General features: G+C 38.9%; 1 protein-coding gene across 3 annotated transcripts in view; it reads left to right on the top strand.

The window, feature by feature from the left end:
* The window catches only part of MYO1B (myosin IB), a 114,089-nt gene that overhangs the window by 37,531 nt on the left and 55,705 nt on the right, over positions 1–20,853 (top strand). For all 3 annotated transcript variants that reach the window (XM_061457340.1, XM_061457332.1, XM_061457323.1), the window contains exons 4-5: positions 14,557–14,651; positions 18,063–18,167. In XM_061457340.1, the coding sequence (XP_061313324.1) occupies positions 14,557–14,651; positions 18,063–18,167 (200 nt within the window). The remainder of the gene's footprint in view (positions 1–14,556; positions 14,652–18,062; positions 18,168–20,853) is intronic.

Here is a 20,853-nt window from a genome sequence, read left to right as displayed (position 1 = left end):
AATTAAAAGCTGAAAATTCCGACAATTAAAACTTTTGCAGGTCAGTGGTGAAAACCAGCTTGTCTTTACACAGGATACAAGCACAAAGGTATCAACCTGATGTCTATTACAATGGAAGAATAAGGAACTTATTGATGTCTCCCATTTCAGTGATCATCGTATTAGTAATTACTGGGACAAATCGTCACCCTGCAGGTATCTGCAATTACTCTGACAACAGAGATAAAATTTGCTGTTTCCTTAAGAAGTTTTGAGCTGGTGTAAGCAGTGAATACAGAAGTTACCTTTTTGCTTCTGGCTTTTTTTGCTGGTATTCCATGATTGCATGTCTTTGGAAACACTGAGGTTACAGTAGCTCTTTTTCCTCCTTGATTTAAAGCAAATATTTTTGTCTGAAGGGCATGATAAAGCCCCAGCTGTGAAAGATAGGTTTTGCCTGTATGTAAAACTAAACTTTTCCCTATAGGTAGCAGAGTTTTAACATACACAGTAGCTATCATTGTTTGTTGAAGAAGGGGATGGTGGGGTGAGAGCCTGTGCCATAGTTTAGTATCCTTTGTTTTTCTAGTTGTTTTTTTTTTTAACATTTCCTTTCCATCTTGTCCTTTTCTTATCTTCATTTCTTTTAATTTTGTTTTGGGCTTTTTTGGAGGGGTTAAATTGTATTATTTATTTGTTGTTGTTGTTATTATTATTGTTATTTAATTTTAATTTTTAAATCCCCACCATGGCTTTGTTCACCTCACAGCAATCATTAGCAATTATTATTTCTAATAGGTTCCTGACTCCTTCAGAGGCTCAGTCTTTGAACTTGCTCATGTGGCTTAGCAAGGTGCCTCTTTCAGAGATTTATAGCCAAGGGAAAATGATCACTTCAATGGTTAGTTGGCAAAATTAACTGCTGGGCAGGGAGGGAACATCCATGGCTGACAGAAATCATAAATGGCAATTAGGGAGGACTGCCAGGACCTAATTGTTAAACCCATGCTAGGAACGAGTTGAAAAAAGAAAATGTAAAAAAACCCCTACAGAGAATATTGGAGTCTTATTTTGGAAGGGATCAAACTTATTACTCGCTTAACCTCTATAGAGAGGCAGTACTGGATATGGTGTATCCATAAGTGTAAATCCCTCAAGTGTATAGATGAAAAGGGAATGAAGCATCGCACTTCCTTCAAGAGTCAGGACTTCATGCCTGAGAAAGGCCTCTTCTATTGCAGGCTGCTGGCACACCACCCATGGGATACACAAGTTCCTAAACTTTATACTTGGTAGGAGATTTCAGAAGTCCTTCTGAGAAAACAGTTTTGAGAAAAGCAGTTGTGATGTGGCCATATTGGAATGGCCGTTTGATTCTCTGAAGAACATTTTGGAAGTGATGAGTGAACTGGAAGGCTGAGGGTGTAAAGCACGTTTTCTCTCACATACAACAATGAGTTTAGCTTTTTCCTGAAACCTGAGCAGGGCTGTTTTAGTTGGTTTGGATAGCACATGGGGCAGCCATCTCTCTCACCCCAGTGCTTCAGAGGTGAGTGTAGTCTTATTGACAAGAGCAGTAGTTGCTTGTTTGCTGCTGGTATTAGATTGCACAAAATTTTGTAATAATGGATAATAATGCAGAAACTGATTTATAGCAGAATGTGCAGTTGTAAAGAGGCTCAAAAAATGCAACCAACACCCAAGAAATATAAGCAGCCTGGAAAAGCAATGTATAGATGAATGTTGTGCTTTATTTTAGCTTTTAAATGGTCTGGAGTGACATTTAGATGGGATTCCAAAGTACACTGGAATGAGCCTTTCCGCTGGTCCTCTAAGTAGTGCTGCCCAAATTAAGAAATGAAAAGGCCCTTCAAATTCTTTTTGTATGGCACTGGTGCTACCATTCTTCTGTAAGTGTCCAGGACACAGGATTTCCAATGTGAAAACATACGATGCTGTGCGTAGCTGCAGAGCTTTAGCACAGGTAAGGTGGAGCTGCCAGAGCTGCCTGCACTCAGGCTTGCCCAGACATCAGACAGTCTGGTGTGGTGTGGAGTCTAGGTGGTTTTTTATGTTGTTGAGGCATTTAAACACTCCCTAAGCTAAGGAGTGTATATAGACTACATGGAATAGAAAAAGCATCAAGACAAAACTGTCATCATAGAATAGTTAGGGATGGAAAGGATCATCTAGTTCCAACACTCCTGCCATGGGCCGCGATGCCTCACATGAGACTATATTGCCCAGGCTCCGTCCAGCCTGGCCTTGAACACTGCCAAGGCTGTCCTCCCAAATACCCCCGGAGGCAGAAAGGACTCTGCCTCTGGTCTCATGCTCCAGCATCTTTTGGTCCCTCAGAAGCCACAGCAGCATACGCTGCCATGAGAAGGTTACTCAAAAGCACCAGTTCCCCTGGCTCACGAACAGTGTTGGTCTCACAGCCGTACCAGTTGGCAGTACTGGCAGCCCTGATGCCAGAACCCCCCCCTCTCTGGGCAGGACCCACCTGGCTCCTGTGGCTCCTCCATCAGTTTCTCATTTGGTGAGCTTTGTGTGGTCCTGCCAACACGTGTCCAGTGGGCTTCCTGAAGAAGCTTACAAAAGTGCAAGAATCGGGTACCTTTAAAACATGGCAAGTTTGTAAGGGAACCACTTAACTCCAGATCTATTCCAGATGCTTCTGTAACTTTATAATTGTCGTCATGGTGTATGAAAGAAAATAATGTTGGGGCATCCTTCATGAATTAACTGCTGGCTTAGAGCCTCCACAACATAACTTTGTTTTCAGAACTGTTTTCAAATATTTACTCATACCTCTGTATACACAGCATACTTTCGCATTTGACTTCAGTCATGTTGGGGAACAAGAGTCAAATGTTTTTAGTTATCTGTGATGATCTCTCTTCTTTCGTTTTTGTTTTGTTTTTTTTTTTTTGCATGTGAGTGTATTTGGTGTAGTCTGTGTTTATTTGTAAGCGTAAAAAGTTCGGGATTTGGATAGATTGGTAGAGCAAATATAATTAGAAAAAAAAAGAAAGAATAAAAAGCCTTAATGTATGTTGGATAGCTGGAGATGTGTGTTAATGCGCCAGTAGTCTAAACTAATGGTGACTTCTTTGCCAGATCCCATTTCTCTCATTTTCCTGGAACTGGAGTGTTCTGGCCTGTGTTCACATATTATGCCATTGGTATTTTTAGGACATAAAATGCTGAGATTCTTTGAAAATTAATTGGCATTTTAACTTGAAGTAGAATCCCTCTAATACACAAAAGGCTTGGGAATCCACTCAGGATGACTGAATTAAGTGGGCACTTAAAAGAAAGAACCTGCAGTAATTTTTCAGTTTTATAGTGCCGTTCTGCATATTGGGCAGACAAAGAACATAACTGTACTTTGTCTCTTCTCAACTTTTCAAATAGTTCTCCTTCCAGCTCTACATTTGTATGTCTAGGCTAGACTAGCCTTTTTTTTGTGTTGCCTAATGAAATGGAGTTCTGATTAGAAAATTGACTGATGTTATGGTAGGATGTGGAAATAAAAGTGTTTTTGAGCGCTTTATGCAGTTTTAAATGTAACCTGATTTTTAAAAAAGGATCCAACTGCTTCATTTTTCTGTTCATTAGAATTTTAGGACTTTTTTTCATGCTGGAAAGAATGAGAAGTACTTATAAAGGAGGCACTACTGTTTTAAATGCAGACTGGAAAAATGAGAGCAGGTAGAAGCCCTGTCAGAAATGAGAGAAATCTGATTTTATATTTTCATTATGCCTTTCCTGAATAGGCAGCATGGTACTCCCTTAAGATCTGGGATTTCAAATTGCAATTAAGAACATCTGTCATCCTTTCATTGGAAGTGCCTCATTGTGTTTAATGGTTGTCTTTTCTTCTCCCCCCCCCCCCCAGCAGTTTATAACACACCAGGAAATGCCCATCTGCTACGCTAGGAGCCTTTGTCATGATTTTAGATGCAGCGTAAACAAGGTTTAAAGAAACTTCAGTAAAATTCCAGCTCTTATACCACCTTTAGCCGCAGAACAGTTTCCATTCAATCTCTTCTTATTGGCAACTTCATGCAAAAGGCTCTGATTTCTTCAACTCTGGGTACATCATAGTTAATGTAGTTTGGGTTATTAAAGATAAACTTTTTCATGTTATGAATCAGGAAATACACAGTCTTAATATTTACTGTCTAGCACACTGAATAATCTTTTACTTATGTTTTGAATAGATAAGAGAGCTGGGACTGAGCTTTACAAACAAAGGTCTGAAGTACAAAGACAGTTTAATTGTGGTCATTTCAGTAAATTAGTCCAAATTTGCATTTTTCTTGTATACAGCTTCCTTTTTCTACACTACAGAAATGATTTTTAGTTGCTAAACCTTGCAGAGTTCCAACCGCAACTGATCATAGTTACTCCAAGATGATTCTTAGTGAGGATGTATCCGCAAGACAAAAAAGGATGTGTGCAATTGTCATCTTCCTCGAGTACCAGCAGACCGACCAAGGACACAGATGAAATACATCATCCCTGGAAACAGTCCATGGGGGCTAAACTAAAATTTAGTGTTTGAGCAGTATGAAGAAGGTTTTTCATTTCTTGCTTTGACCATTCATGGATAATTTTGGACATATATATATATATGTATACACACACAAATCTTATGCACAAACTTAAGCAAATGCCTTTTTATAGACTGAATAGATACTTCAGCTTGATGTTGTACCTGAGCTAACAAGCTCTCAGAAGCTCAGATAAGCTTTAGTGCCTGCTTTGTGCGGGGGTTCACGAGAGGTGTTTTATTTGGAAAAGAGGGCTGGGAGGCAAAAAAGAAGCAGCCTTGTCCAGCTTAACAAACCAAGTAGTTTTGTTAAGAAGAGGACTTAAGAGTTACTCAACTACTCTGAGTGAAGTAGCAACATACCTATGTAATTTCATAGTGTTGACATTGCCCATCAGATGTTTTCCAGATAACTGCATTACTTTTATTGTCACTGTTGTTTCTGCTAAACTTGTGGGCAGCTGCATGCTAGCTTTTGAGTTACATCAAATCTGATTATTAGCAACTTACTTCAGCTTACAAAAGCTGTAAGGGTGTGATAATACTCCTATTTCTTCAAAATTGTAATGTGACTTCAGTGGAGTGCTTGGCATTTTTTCTGATGGTGAAATGTTGCCTTCTATTGCAGTCTATGATACTAATGCATAGCCGCCATTTCTTTACCCATCTCACCAGGCAGAATTATGAAGTCACTCCAAAATGTATCTTTTTATGTGATGTGCTGTAGCTTTTGGGTATGTGCAGCATTCTGGAGTTTAGTCGTGCTACAGTATGCTGTTGTCCTGTGAGATGAGACCTTTGAAAGCATGTCACTTTTTGTAAAGTGAGTATGTTAAACTGGACACTTCACTGGTTTTCTTCCCCTGAGTACTACAACATGTTTAATTACTTTAGAATAAAGGAATAAATTTGTTTTTCATTCCCCAGTTAGCAGAGTAGAGCAAGCTCGTCTGAGAATATTTATACTTCTGCAGTAAAGTTTTTTGCAGAGAGAGAAGTCCCTGCATGAGCACATGGTAGCAATGCATGCTTACTGTGGAAGCCAAAACTTGACTTGCTATATCTCTGCTCCCACTGCATCAGGTAGAAATAACCCATTTCTGCCTTCTGACTTGAGGGTGATGTTTCTTAGGGCTGCAAATAAAAGCAGGTGTTTCTTTTTGCTAAGCAGTATGGCACTCTGCCTGTTTGCTGAATATTTTTTCTCATGAAATCCTAAAAGCAGCACTCCCCACTCCTCTGCCTCAGGAAAACCTCACAACCAGTATAGATCTATTGTGGTTTCATTTACAAGATCAATTGCAAATTGATCAAAGGCTGGCATTTCTACATGGAGCATCTGTGCTCTGCCACTGGTTTGAACAAGCTCAAACTGTAAGGCCCAAAGATACTTCCTATTTAAAAAAAAAAATTTAAAAAGAAAAGGAAAAAAAGCAACTAACGGTATATTCCCATCTGTGCAGGAAAAGCCAAGCTATAATGATCATTGTTCCTTTAATAGGGTTATAGAGTCTTTTCTTTTACATATTTCATTTAACCTCTACTTTGGGCCTTTTTTTTTTTTTTTTTTTCTGAAATAGCTATGGATAATTATAAGGACCTGTGTTTAGCCACAGTCTGTGTTTTAAAAATGAGGAGTAATTGCTTCTGAGTGTTTTATTTTGGTGAAATATGTATTATGCTTCGTCATTTAAGTCCAGCTGAATTACACTTTTATTGGGGAGTTTTAGCGTGCTATTCACACAGTGCAGGAGCGTACTCAAAGCATGTCTTGTTCTACAGAAAAAGATTTCTTTTATGTAAACTTTGGCCAAAGCTGACATGAACTGAGCACATGTATTTGACCAATAACCTTACCTGTTTTTCAGACATATTCTGTATTGGGTACAGAAACAAATTCAATTTTCTGTACAGTATTGAGAGTCTGGTTATTTCAGCACAGAAGGGGAATGACTGTTTTCCCCTGTTCCCCCTTTAACTCCCTGTCCAGCCAACCCTTCATTTCCATATATATGAAGAAGCTCAGAGGTGCAATTCAAATCTGCTAGTACGCAGATGAAATAGTGAACTGGGAGTTTAAAGCATTTTGTGCCCTCTAGTTAAACTCTGGTAGAAGCCAAGCACGGCAAATCAGTTTGCACCTCTCTTCCCTTTGTTTCCCGTTCAGCTGTCTGACCCCTTGCTACTCCATTTGAACTGGGGAATGTGCTTTTTAGTGGAATAAATCCTAATTTTTCACAAGCTCAACCTCAGGAACTGGAAAGCTTGAGGAGGCCCATAGGGAAGACCAAACCACTCACCAATGATGTTTCTGGTGTGCCATCAAACTGCTTCCCTGGCAGGAGGCTGTCAGGCTGGCAGTTCATGGAAAAGTCTGGAGTTCCAAATGCAGAAATGGCTACCAAAAAGGCTCAGCATATACTTTTGCAATAAAACCACTGAATGTAAGGAGTTGGCTGGTTTAGGCAGTCATTAAACCAAGCGTGCAAGTGCTGATTATCTTAGGAAATAAACTATATCTAATTAAATATGGTTTTCAATAAAGCCGTAGAAAAAACTTCCTGTACTTCTCTTCGAGGATATCACAGGCCAGTAAAATTATTGTTTTCATAAACGGAAACGCCTTTTCTCTCCCAAGCAACTTACAGTTATTGCAGTGCACGTTGCAGACTGATTTACTTTAGGTCTGTAAGAGGCCCAGCTGTGTCCTCCTGTGTGATTGCGTAGGATCTGGTTGGTGCCTTGGGTAACACAGCCTAATATGTGGGGTGAGAGGCTGTTTTGGTTCCAAACTCATCTGGTTAATGCTGTGCCTTGAAATGGGAGTTACTCGCTCATGTTAAACCCATGGGCTTTATTTATGTATTTGTATGGGTGAGGAGGTAACGGTTACATGGCATCCAGCTGGCTGTTGTAATTTCAAGGAATGAGAGTAGTCAAGGGTGAATCCAAGCCAAGCTGCTCTTTTGGAAAGCTCAGACATGAATATACTTGCTACCCCTCCTCTGCCACCTTGGTTTATGTAAATGTTCACTTCAGCTGACAACAGGAACCTGTTCTGAGCAAGAGTTAAATATTTAAATTCCCTCCTTCAGGCAAATGAAGTCACGAGGTATACCTGTTGTTTGTTTGCAGCTGTTTATGGTGTGTACAGCTGGCATGGGGCCGTGTTAGTTCAATTCGGTATGCCCTAGTGGGCTTTCCATGGTTAACGTGTTACCAGGACAGGAGGTGGACCTGTTGGCTTGGTTATGTGCAGAACCAAAGCATTTGTCTCCTTGCTCTGCCACCATAGTAGATTACTTTGGAGGACCCAACCTTGGACCCATGCCCAGGTCACTCTCCTGACAGCCCGCTGGATGTATTTCACTGCCATCATACAGGACTGGGCTGTTGAATGTGATGTGGACATGCTCCCTGGGGTTGATAGCATTTGCTAAAATGTAGAGGGAGAAATTACTTTGTTGTCTGCATCAGAAAGCTTTATAGATCCTGTTTTGCACTGGTTGAAGGAAAATAATGCCACAGTTGGGTCATAGGCTCCTGGCAAAAGGCTCTTCTTGTTTTCCATCATACTAATGTGCAGCTCTAAAGAAATGCATTAGATGTTGTTGAAATAGGCAGAAAATCGGAGGCTGCGTTTTTGGCTTTTGTGTACAGTGCTGAGGAAAGACCATTGCTGGCTTTCAAAAAACTACATCTTTTTGGTTTGTCAGTAAAAAGGAGGTGATCAAAACTGATTCCCCCTTGTTTGGAGGGGAAATGTGTGGTATCCTGATACAGGGAAAAGGATCAGGGACAGAGCAGGCTATGGTGAGCTGTGAGGTTTTGCAAATATGGTATTTGGGGAACAGGCATTGTCTGGACCTCTGTAGGGACATTTTTGAGGCAAAGCCCATTGGCAATGTCTGAAATCTGCTTCATCCTGAGAAAGACAAGATTTTCAGAAAGAACATCTTCTTCTTGTCTGGACCTCGGAATATTGGCCAGAATCAATTCTCCTGCTAAACCTGCCATGTGTATGTAAGAATTGGAGGGTATTCCTAGGCTACTGGAACAGAAACTAAATCTCTCAGACTTAATATTAGCCTGTGTTTCAAAGTGGTTTACTTGTGAAAATCAAGAGTGGCTTTGTCTGTCCTCTTCACCCTCCCTTCCCCTCTCTCCTTTGCTTTCCATAAATTGAGTCTGCTTCTTATGAATCAAATGCTCTGATTAGCACAGCTTTGGGCTTTATTCTGCATCTACTAACATCACAGTTGCTAACGTGAATAACAGTGGGGAAGCGTACGCAGGAGGTACCTTTCTGCTGTGTATATTAGCCACATAGTATTGTTGATAAAACAGATTTCTTTGCTCACCAGGAGAATAAAATCTGAGTATGAATAGGAGAAAGGGCTTTCCATCTGTCTTAGCACACCTCTTTATCCTGGTGTTTTATTTTCTTCCTGATTGGCATTTTTCAAAGAGCAGCTGCTTGCCTGTGAAGGTCTATCCTAGCTGATGCTCCATCAATTTAGCTGTTACTTTATTCACTCCAATGGCAGGCTAATCAACCTTTTCTTTTCAAGTGTGTCAAAGTGCTGAACATGAGACAGTTTGTAATTATGGAAAATGGGAGTATACTTTTTGTCCTCAGGGCAATTAGATTAAATGATTCTGCACTATGAGCTAATACTATAAATAATCTCTTATGGTTGTTTTTCCTGAATGGTGAATTTTCCACTGAGCTTCAATGGGCGTGGAGGAACACATATAGCAAATAGTGATGATTTACAATGTAAAGCCTCAAAGCACTTTATAAAATGTGCTTCCATTGTTCCTAGCTCAGGTTATTAGTAGTTTTTGTAACCAAACAAACTCTGATCCTGACGTTTTCCCACTGCATGTTGTGAGAGGAGGAAATAATTTGTTAATCTGTTACTGGGCACTTCTACACGTTCAGGAAGAGAACTTAAATGATGCTTTTAATTAAACTTTAAAGAATTAATATGAATTACATTTTATGTAAAATTTACATTAAAAATGTATGTATAGTTTACATTTTACAGCTGTGTTTTTTTTTTTCAGTCTAGCATGGTATATAGTCTTTGATAACCACTGACTTCTAGTATCCTGCCATTGGTTTTAGACACAGTTGAGCAGAAATGAAGTGGTACCAGGGCTCTGCTTCCTGAGGAACTGGAACTGTCAAGAAGAGAGCTTTTCTTAATTGCTTTTGAAAGCGTCAAACAAGTTGGCAGTGGCAATCCAAGACTAAGCAATAAGTGTTTTAAAATTGGGATTGACACTTTTGCAATCAAAGCACTAGCCAATGAAAATGGGATGAGGGAATTGATTCGGTGGGTAAGAGAAAGCAATCAGAGAGAGTTTAAAAGAGTATTAACTAATTACTGTTAATTGAGAATGCTAAAGGAAGCAAGAGGAAGAATGAAAATGATAGTGGAAAGAAGTACCAATAGCTGGCAAATTCTGATCCTTGTGATTCTATTTGAAAAGAAAAAGATGTTAGAAGAGCTGCTCCTGTGAGCTGGATTTATGACAATAAGAGCAAGGTTTTTTGCCCCTAGTGTAATTCTAGGTGCAATCTTGAGCATTCATCTGAAGCACTAGCAGTTGATGCTTGTTTTGGGGTGAATGGGTGGGACCCATCTCTTCCTGACCCTGATGTTTTGTTAGAGCACAGAGATGCTGTTGTGCTGCTGAAAATTGAGAGGCCTATTTGGTGTTTCGCTTTGTTAGACTTTTTTTAGTTTAGGACTTTGTGACAGATCTGGCCATCTGGAGCTATGTGGCTGAAAAAGCAGTGCTATAAAAAAGCAGAGCCTTCTTCCTGAGCTAGGTGTGGGTGGTGCTTAAATTTCAGATTGCTTCTATACTTAAGCCCTAGCTAAAAGAGAACTCCAGTAAATATTTCTGTGTGTTGTGGTAGGAGAATGTCATCTTCATTCATGGAAACCTAAAAATCAAAGGAGAGCTTATTATAAGGTATGGTAAACGACACTGCTGACACACTCACCAGATAATTCAAAACACATGGTTTATAACTGCTTTTTAAACTAGAAACTATTCTCAACTTTTACTTAGGTTCTGTAATAGTGAGGTGGCTCAAAGAGTGATATGTGGTTTAAACCTATAGTTGCAAATGTTTACTTTACAAAGCCGTTTCCCTTAATGTTGCTAAAAGGAAAAGAACATTCTTTGTGGTCTGTGGATCATTAAAATATGTTAAACTGAAATGACCTTAAATGAAATTACTTTATAAGTTTGTAACAAATAGGGAGTAGCATGAAAATATATTTCTGGATCAAATAGAGTTTGAACCAGAAGACTCAAAGTTTGGGTGTTTCTTTTATTTGTTGCTTTTCTTCTAATTGCAAAGATAGAAAGTGATAATAGCTAGGAAGGACTGTGGGGTGTAATGGTATGCCATGAAAGTCAACAGGACAAATGAAGAGATCTGTCTCTTACTTTGAGATAAAGATCTTTGTTCAGACTTTGACATGAGTGTGTCTAATGCTGTTTATGCAATGCCGGAAAAACAAAGAAGTCTTAGTTATTTAAACCCAAGCTTGGTTATGTCTCCTCCAATGGGATTGTTGGAGCGGTGGTTGAAATGTCAGAGGTAGATTTTAGAACACTTCTATTAGGGAACTTCTGATAAGTGCTTACACAAAACTTCCTTTGAAATTACTTTCTTTTCTCTGTTGCAGATAATAGTTGATACACTTGTGAAATATTAGGCTTTTCTGGATCGTTTAGATTGGAGGAAAAGCTAATGTATGCCAAGTGCCTCTTGACTAGATTGGATAAAACCAGAACTGGATAAAATCTCACTCTCTTCTCCATCCTGTTGCAGTATTATACTCCCAGTTTCTCTGTGGAAGGAGAAAAAACACGATTTTGTGCAGTGCAGGCAGAGTTAATAAATACATCAAGCAGTAAAATGTATTTTGTCAGGGGCTGTTGGAAAACTAAAATTCAGTGTATTAGAAAAGATGGATGGTTACTAAGCTGATTAACTCATAACTCATTATATCAACAGACAGAGTACTTTCTCTGTGCTTGATGCTGACTTTGTTTTCCGGTGTGAGACTGCTGCCAAGAAAGTTGTTTCAACAGTGAAATACTAGTTGATGGCTGAGATTATTTGAAGGACAGCAGGCACATAATGAGCCGTCCAGCCTGTAAATTTAAAAAGCATCTTAGCATCTCACCTTCCTGCTGAAAGACAGTTCCCTCAGTCAACCCATGGAAACCATGGCATTAGTATTAAAGTTGTCTCATGTGGCCCGTGAATGCTCTGTACAGATGAATTTCTTTCCTCTTCATCCTACTCCCTTTTTTTCTGCTTGCAAAAAGAAACATAACGTGTGCTGGAACAAGCTTTTCTGAGTGCCACACATTGTACTCTTGAATTTACAAATCTACCTGCAGTAGTGTTCAACAAATATTAACTAATTTCCCAAATATATCCTGTAAGAGAGTCTGGTAAATTGTTACTGCTACCGTAGTTTGGATTCTGAACAGTAATGTGGATGCCAGAAATTGTGTCATGGTCTCTCAGCAGGAGTAGAACATTATTTTTTAGCTAGTTCTCCAGCATATTGGCTGCATCACAAATTGACTTTGTTGTAATGCTAAAAACATTACAGCCTGTTACTTTCTAGTAAACACGTTTTCACCTCCAGTTGAGCTACTGAGTTCCAATGCTTCAATCACCATAGCAGTATTAAGTTTGAGTCTTAATTCAGGTCCAATGGTATATGTATCAAAAGGAATTAATGATCCTGGTTGTTGAATGGATGGCCCAACCATCTGTGCAGAGAGAAGAATAGTAATTTAAGACCTTAGACAATGTAAGTGAGTGAGAAAAGCAGTGAGATAGATGGACCTCTGGGTTGGTCATGTCACTAGACAGGCTGCAGGAGAGGACAGGAGAGGGATACAAAGAAGGAGCAGTGAATGACAGAAGCATCATTGGTGAGAGCTAGAGAGGGAGGAAAAGGTGAGATTAGCAGTAAAGGAGCCATTAGGTGTTTCAAAGGTATTTCATTTACCTGTTTTCCAACCTTTTCAGAGTGCTACTTGCTTGGTTTGCTGGTCTCTGGCCGGATTGCTGAGCTGATAACGTGGTGCAACCATTAAAAAAACCCAGAAAACAAATAAGCAAATATGTGATGAATCTAATACTGATGAGGGATGAGGAAGTGTAAACGGTGTTGCATATGCACATAATGATAAACTGTGGACAATATGACATGCCCTCCATAAACTTTTTGGGGGAGCAAAGCCAGGAAGAACTGCCCGAGCTAAGGGGCAGTGGTAACAATAGTATGAACTAACTATAGTATACTAGAAAAGGCTCTATAGGGCTCTCACTGCTTGCATTGTGTTATCTATGGTACCCCTAACTAGTTTCATGACAGAGAGCCTGCTTATCTTTAAAGGGGCTGTGGCTGCCTGTGGTTAGATTATTAAAAACAAATACTTGATCTATTTTAAGTTATCATAGAATCACAGAATAGTTAGGGTTGGAAAGGACCTTAAGATCATCCAGTTCCAACCCCCCTGCCATGAGCAGGGGCACCTCACTCTAAACAATGTCACCCAAGACTCCATCTAACCTGGTCTTGAGCACAGCCAGGGATGGAGCATTCACAGCTTCCTTGGGCAACCCATTCCAGTGCCTCACCACTCTCACAGTAAGGAACTTCCTCCTTATATCCAGTCTAAACCTCCCCTGTTTATGTTTGAACCCATTGCCCCTTGTCTTATTGCTACAGCTCAATGCAAAGCTCCTGAACAGTCAGAGAACGAAGATCAAGTTTCTAAAATGTTGCATTGAACCTGCAACAATTATGCATTTCATGTTGACCTGAGTTTATTTCTGGTTTTCATGCATGGTTTGTTTATTCCAAGGAATAAACAATATCCGCTTTTAAGTACATACAAACACTAAATATTTTACCAGGTGCAGTAATCTAACAGAGCTCTTGGTCTGTGGAATGGATGTTTATTTCATGCAAAATATGCTGTGTTTGGCTACCAGATTTTTTCTTTAAATTGTATAATGCAAGTGTGTCTTTTTTCCTTTAGATTTTATGTGCTCTTTCATATACTACTTGTTTAAGTTTTTCCAAGGGGTTCTAATACTCAGTTTCCAGGGCTCTTTATTCCATGAACTGAATATGGAATGCAGTTGAAACAAAATCAGTATTACCCATTCTGTGTCTCAAAATTGCTACTAAAGAAAACTAAATATAAGTAACACATCTGCATTTCTCCAAAATACATGGTGCTGCACAGCAACAAAGCACATCTGGATTCAAACTGTAGCCCAGTAGTTGCAGGGTCATTCTGTTCTGAGCTCCATGAAAAGATATTTTTGGCACTGAAAAGCTGTTGATTCCTACTATATTCTTTAATTTCACTACATGATATCACCCTCACTGAGTTAAGAATACAGTTACTGGGAAACACTTCTTTGCACATTTATGCAAAAGTCCAGCAATTCTTGAATGCTTAAAATGCTCAATATTTTATAAGGTTCTGAGATGTCTTCATACTTTCTAGAGTAGAAATTACATCTTATGGTATTTTTAGTCCCCAAATTCTCCTGTTTCTTTCTTTGTAAATGTCTTTAGCCAGAACACATCCTTTTGATGCATTTATGTTTTGTTCAATGAAGAATATGGCATTTTGTTCAAAATGTCCCTGAAATTTTGTGAATTTGAGTTTGCTGTCTTTAGAAAAACTTTAGATTATGCTCCCTTGTTCCTGGATAAAGTCTAAATAACCCACTAAGGTATCCATTTTGCTTCTGTGGATCTTTATATTCTGAAAAGTGAATGTTTCACCATGTAGAGAACATTGGCACTTGGGTTTTTGTTCGTGTTGATTTTAGTTTTGCTTAGTTCCCTCCCCCATCCCCCACCCCCCAACCTTGGATGTGAAGGGCAGATTGTAGTTATTGCTGGTATTTATCTAATTCTTAATTGACTCTTTCTTTGCAGCTTTGCTCTGTCAGATGAAGCATATAGATCTTTAAGGGACCAGGACAAAGACCAGTGCATCCTTATTACAGGAGAGAGTGGAGCTGGGAAAACAGGTAATAAGCAGTTTTGATCTTTTTAAGAAACACTGAGAGTTGTTCAGAGTCTTGCAAAGTGATGTTAAGGCCTGCAAGAGTTGGGAGATAGATACCTGTACCTTTTTGTGTCTAGTAATTGCAGGAGATGAATGCTGTCAGGCTTGTTGGTGTAGATGTGAATCTAAGATAAACTAGTGTTTTTCACATAGTCACCATGATGCCGTCCTATTGCGTGTTAGTACAGTGTCCTCATCCACATGCAAAAGTAATTCTGGTTTGTGATAAGAGTATTGCAAGGCCAGAAAACTTTCAGGCTCTCCCCATGGAGAAAACTGAATGCTCGTGGCCTTCTAGACTGGAAGACAATCCTTTGATACTTTTTCGTATCTTTTAATAAATACAGGCATTTAAACTGGATTATGCTATTTATCCAAGGAAAATAAATAATAGCAGCTGATTACTTTGGAAATTTCATCAGTCTTTAGCATGCTGTGCTCAGCCGCAATTCTGAGATTGATTTAGGTACCAGAACACTGTTTCTCAGGCAAAGCTGGAATTGCCTTGAAAATGACTGCTAATTTTTAAAATGGAATGGCAAAATCAAGTAAGGATTGCATAACTGCAGAACATTTTAGGTAGGCCTTAAAAAAGAAAGAAGCCAGTTATTTTCTGAAATAACAGTTTAAAGCTGAGGTGACTTGCAAAAGAGACAGCGGGTGTGAACGCATACATCTGTTCCATGTAATTTAAGAGATTTTTCCTTTGAATCTGAGAAATTTGAAGCTTTTTATGCTTATACTGAGGAAGACTTAAAGTGCATAACAAGTTGCTTTCCAAGCCTTTTGTGAAAATGTAAAGCATAAGCTTTGTCTTTTTTTCTGATTAGTAACATCCAGTAGAGAAGGCTTGAAATATAATCCTTGTAATATAATCCTTTTCTTTTCAGTTCAATAACATGAAAACACATGCGTGTTCAGCAAAAGTGTATGTTAAAATAATCAAGTTCCTATAATATGATTGCTAGAGATTCTGTTTAGGAGTTCAGACTTTAGAAAGGAGTTCAGTGCTGGTATTGCTGTGAGTTTCTGAACTTCTCTACTTGTAGAGGACATTCTGGTAGATTTAGATTTGTATAGAAATTGTGACTCTTCTGTAATTTTCATAGCCGTATGGGGCATAATATGAATTATTCCTTCTTTAGAAAGGTAACTACAGAATAATACCTGGTTTGAAATTCAAGTCAATCATCAACTCAGAATGTATGCTATTCTGTCTCTGACATTTGATGTAACTACTGTTGCTGAAATGGGGCTATTAACTGAAAAGTCAGGTTTTCATTGAAATAAAAAAGGGAGTTAAAGGGGCAGGAAAGAAGTTCCTGGAGCTGAGGAAACAAACTTCTTAGTACAGATCCTATTTAACTCTGGTTTAGATTTTGGAAGCCGGAATGTTTGGTATATTTGGGCTGGAAGAATTGTTTGGTTTTTTTATTATTTATTGCCAATTTTGTTCTTGTTTTGCTACATGTTTATGTGCTAATTGATAGTAATGTTGTGCAAGAAAGCATGGCACATTACCTGAATGAGTGGTGTCTTTAAATGTTTTTCTGTGTTACGGTGATGATTCCTTTCCTGGTGTCTTTACTGCCCCAGAGTTTCTAATGAAGGACAGGGCCATTATTTTCTCTCAGTGATGTCTGAAGTCTATCTAGAAGTCACTATGTGTTGTCCTAATCCATGTTATTTTGTAATAGCGTATTTGCTGCTTCAGTGTGTGTGCTTCTCTCAGTGGCTGAGTAGCTCTCCTTAAAGGTGTTGTCTGTTTTAGGAAATACTTCAAATAATTTGGTACTTCTAAATCCATTTCTGAAGGAAATGGATTCTTAAAAGTGAGAGCTGGATTTGAGGCACAATTATAGGAGATGCGAGGCCTTATGGACACCTCTGTAGTTCTTGTTCCCTGCTTGCTCCCTGTGTTGCAGGCTTGCTCAGTTTCCTCTACAATGTGGGAAAGTGATTTAACACTGGCAAACAAATTTCATTAAAAAGGAAAGAATCAAAATCCAAGGCGTAACTTCTTGTTTGTCAGGTCTTTCCTGAAATAAAACCCTTGAATTTATAACAGATCTCTGAAGAGCAAGTAATGGGTGTTTTTTATGACCACTGCTTTGAGTTGGTTGGGATTCCAGCTGTTGGTAATTACATTGTATATCATCCGATACTGCCTCAAATTTCACTCTCTTGCATCATACTAATCATTACAGACTGTTTATAAACAGAATTCATTCTCAGCTGCTCTCTCTCATGATGAGCAAAAACGTAAGGGTTGGATGTATTATTTAATATTTGTTTCTGGCTGCGTATGGGTGATCGATACCCATAGGAACCCAGCTTTGAGAGTCCAAAAATTGTGCCAGACTGTGTAAAAGCGTATACCTTCAAATTAGTTTCATTGTTTAAATGAATGCTTCACTTTCTCTACTTTGAAACAGACTGCATAATGTTATGTGATGTTACTCGATTACTTGTAGTGGGCTTTTAGAGTTGTAATTACATTGTGTAGTGTTGTTTACATGTGTTATTGTTTATCTACTTATATAAACTCATAAAACTTTGTGATTAGAAACTGTTCAAGCCTATTTTCTTCAGGCTAGATTAAAACACCTCTCCCTTGAAGATGGACTGAAAGGGCTGGAGTTGTTCAGCCTGGAGAAGAGAAGGCTCTGTGGAGTCCTTAGAGCAGCTTCCAGTGCCTAAAGGGGCTACAAGAAATCTGGAGAGGGACTTTTTACAATGGTGTGTAGGGACAGGGCAAGGGACAAAGGGAATAACTTTAAACTGAAAGAGGGTAGATTTAGATTAGGTACTGGGAAGAAATTCTTCCCTATGAGGGTGATGAGGCCGTGACACAGGTTGCACAAAGAAGCTGTGGCTGCCCCATCCCTGGCAGTGTTCAAGGTCAGGTTGGACAGGGCTTGGAGCAACCTGGTCTACTGAAAGGTGTCTCTGCCCATGGCAGGCGGTTGAAACTGGATAATCTTTAAGGTCCCTTCCAAGCCAAACCTTTCTATGACTCTCTGATTTCCAGCATGTCAGCTAGTGATAATGTTCTTTCCTTACTAGCTGCCTCCTATAGAAGCTAAGTAAAAAAGCAGTAGGTAATGTGCCATATCCACTGGTGGCTTTTTTAGCTTGAGAAGGCTCTAGGTATTTACAATAGGTCTACTGATGTAATGGCATGTGTCTCATAGCAGGGTGTATTCCTTTCTCATTTCCAGATGATACAATAATGTAGAAGAAAACAGAGATGAAATGTGCTTACAGTTCCTGTCTGGCATGGTGAAAATGTGATGGCGATCAAGTCTGCAAATCATTTTACAGCCTATTCACCAATTATTACAACTGTTTTATTTTGCTCTCTCCCCCACAGAGGCGAGCAAACTTGTGATGTCATATGTAGCTGCTGTGTGTGGAAAAGGGGCAGAGGTTAATCAAGTAAAAGAACAACTTTTGCAGTCAAATCCAGTTCTTGAAGGTAAGACTCTTATGGAGCATGTATGAGTGTATTGCCTCTGTGTGTATCAGCATCCCTGCTGAGCTGCTTTGGAAAACTGTGTTGGTTCTTGTTTTGTTGTTATTTGGTGTCCAAAAACCATAGGAAATGCTTTATGTGAACAGAGCTACAAGATTTTGTTCAGTTATGGGAAGGTTTTCTTAAGAAGAAAACTGGTTCCCTTATGATGGGAGAGCTTAGGAAGTTAGGTCATATTTCCCAGACTCCTCCTGCAGCTCTCCAAGGGCTTACCCTTTCTTAACCCTGCCTTGATGATGCTTGGCTGTATCAAAAGACTTCAGTCCCTCTGATTCATTCCCTCCCAAATTATATTATTATTATAGTCTTTAGTAAATAAACAAGCTCTGTAAAGCATTATTTTTCTTTAGGAAAAAAAGGGTGAAGAAATGGACCTTAGAAAAAAATAAGCCAATCCATAAGCATGCCTGCTGTTCCCTGAGACTTATTGTTGCCTGGGTCTGGTGACTTTGTTGGCCTGTCTTCCTTTCCTGCTCTCCCGTGAAAGACTTTTTTCTTCTTAGTTAATCATTTTAATTTAAAGACATTGGCTGCCAGAAACAGGATTTTAATTTTTCCTTGAGATAGAATATATCTCCCTCAGAGATTGCAGTTTTGTCCCATTGTCTAATAATTGCTTTCAGAAGTGCCTTGTTTAGCATTGACTTATTTAGGTCTTGATTCCTGGCTCAGTCCTTTCACAGCTCTCTAAGCTATTGTAGTGCTGAGGCAAATTCTCATGACCACTGTACAATAATTCTGCATTATGGCCCTATGATATGCAGTGTTTGTAAGGCTGTTGAGTCTCAGTATTGTATTTATTGCCTAGCTATCTGTACCATGATTTGAAGTTTATAGGGAACAAGCACTCCACAAGTGAGAACAGGTGGAGGGAAATAAAAATAAGGGAAAGGAATGCAAAAGTAGGTTGAGAGCAGTGGTGAACTGGATGGGTAAAATGTGGTCATTGACTGTTGACATGTAGTCACTGACAAAACAAACATTGTAAGCAAAGACTTGGAAGGATGAAATGTTAAAATGTAAGAATAATAAAAACGCTGGATGAGCCTTTCTTTGATGATGAGATATGTTCCACTTAAAGCTGAATGGGGGGATTGCAATCTTCCATTGTTTCGAATTCACAGAGAAAAGCGGTATTGCTTTTATCACTGTTCTGGAAGGCAGATTTAAGATATAGACAGAAATAGAATGGGAAGTATGGAGGGTTTTTTTTCCAAAGCTAGATTGTTCCCTAGGGACTGCCAAATGTATCATATTTCTTGTTGGTTTGTGAATATTTGTTTTCATGCAAGAGGAATAGACGAAGCTTACAGAAGACTGCCTTATCATTTTAGGGTATTATTTGTTCACTTGCTGCTCTGGTAGCTGACTATTTAACTTGTTGGAAGGTAGGACACTGGACTATTCCACAAGGCTTCTGAGCAAGCTTGGCTTCTTATATATGCTTTAGACAGAAAAAAAGCATTTGTGGTTAGATTTATTTTTCTTTGGTTATGTAGATCTGTTTCAGTTGAGCTGCCATGCAAGAAAATGACAGAAATGTTACATATGCATAATTTATCTTTGGGGATTTTTATTTTTTAACTACAGTTGCTACTGTAAATTAACTTCTGGAAACAATGAACTTAAGGGAAAACTGAGGAATGTGTCTCATGCTTTATAATGGAATGTTTGTGCTTGATTCTGTGCAGTTATAAATGACTCTACTGTTCAACACTGTGTTTAAGAAAATGCAGCTCAGAGATTTGGTTGTTGAAAATATGATTTATTGCAGGGCATAAAGATTTTTAAAACAATTATTTCACTTATCCTGGGCCTTCAGGAGCAAAAAACTTTTCCTTTTGGCTTCAGTTCTTTGATTAAGTCTACTCATGCAAGTTGAATCCTAAAAGCATGTATTTATTTCTGTCCAAAAACATTGACTTGACTTGATCTTTGAAAATATGTATGCTATATAAATAAATACTGGGATAAATAAAGTCTCTTGTTGGAATAGGAGCACTGTACTTAATAATGTAGGGGACGCTCCTGTTTGACTCAGCATGCTTTGGGAATGTGTGATGTTTAGAGCTTGAAGTGCCCTCCAGTCTGAGTTCTTGTCCTGCCTATGTTCAAAATTGATGGCTGCCCCTACCTGAATGCAGGGGGGCCTGGGAAGCCCTTCCTCTGAGACTTTTCATTGTCAGAAAACTTGTGCTGAAGTAATTAAAACTGAACTATTCAGAAACAGTTTAGGTCAAGCTGAAGAGACTGTGTTAAACTTTCATTGTAAATCAGATTATTTCAGCTGATTAATGTTCAGCTTAAGCTAGGATAAATGTGTTGAAATAGCATAAATAAATCCGTTTCAAACCATTAATTGAACTGTCCCACGCAAACAATTTTCAAGTATCATTCTGTAATTTCCTCAGTTCTGGCCTCAATCTTTTGCCATCTTCAGTTGGAAACTAAGATTCATTTCTTCCTCTAAATTGAAGAGAAGGAAGTATTTCTTATATTTAAAGTTATTTGGGTAATAACGTTTTAAATTTGATCCAAACCCCAAGGATATGTGCTCAACCCAGGTGCAGCTTTGTCTTGGAACTATTTCCACTTGTATGTTTTCCTTTCACTTCTTTAAACAAAGGAG

Source organism: Pezoporus flaviventris, unplaced genomic scaffold (assembly GCF_033815535.1).
Source record: "Pezoporus flaviventris isolate CSIRO_AGI_PZ_B2104156 unplaced genomic scaffold, CSIRO_AGI_Pfla_v1 ptg000001l, whole genome shotgun sequence".
In the NCBI taxonomy this organism is placed as follows: Eukaryota; Metazoa; Chordata; class Aves; order Psittaciformes; family Psittacidae; genus Pezoporus; species Pezoporus flaviventris.
This window is presented reverse-complemented; position numbering and strand designations above follow the sequence as displayed.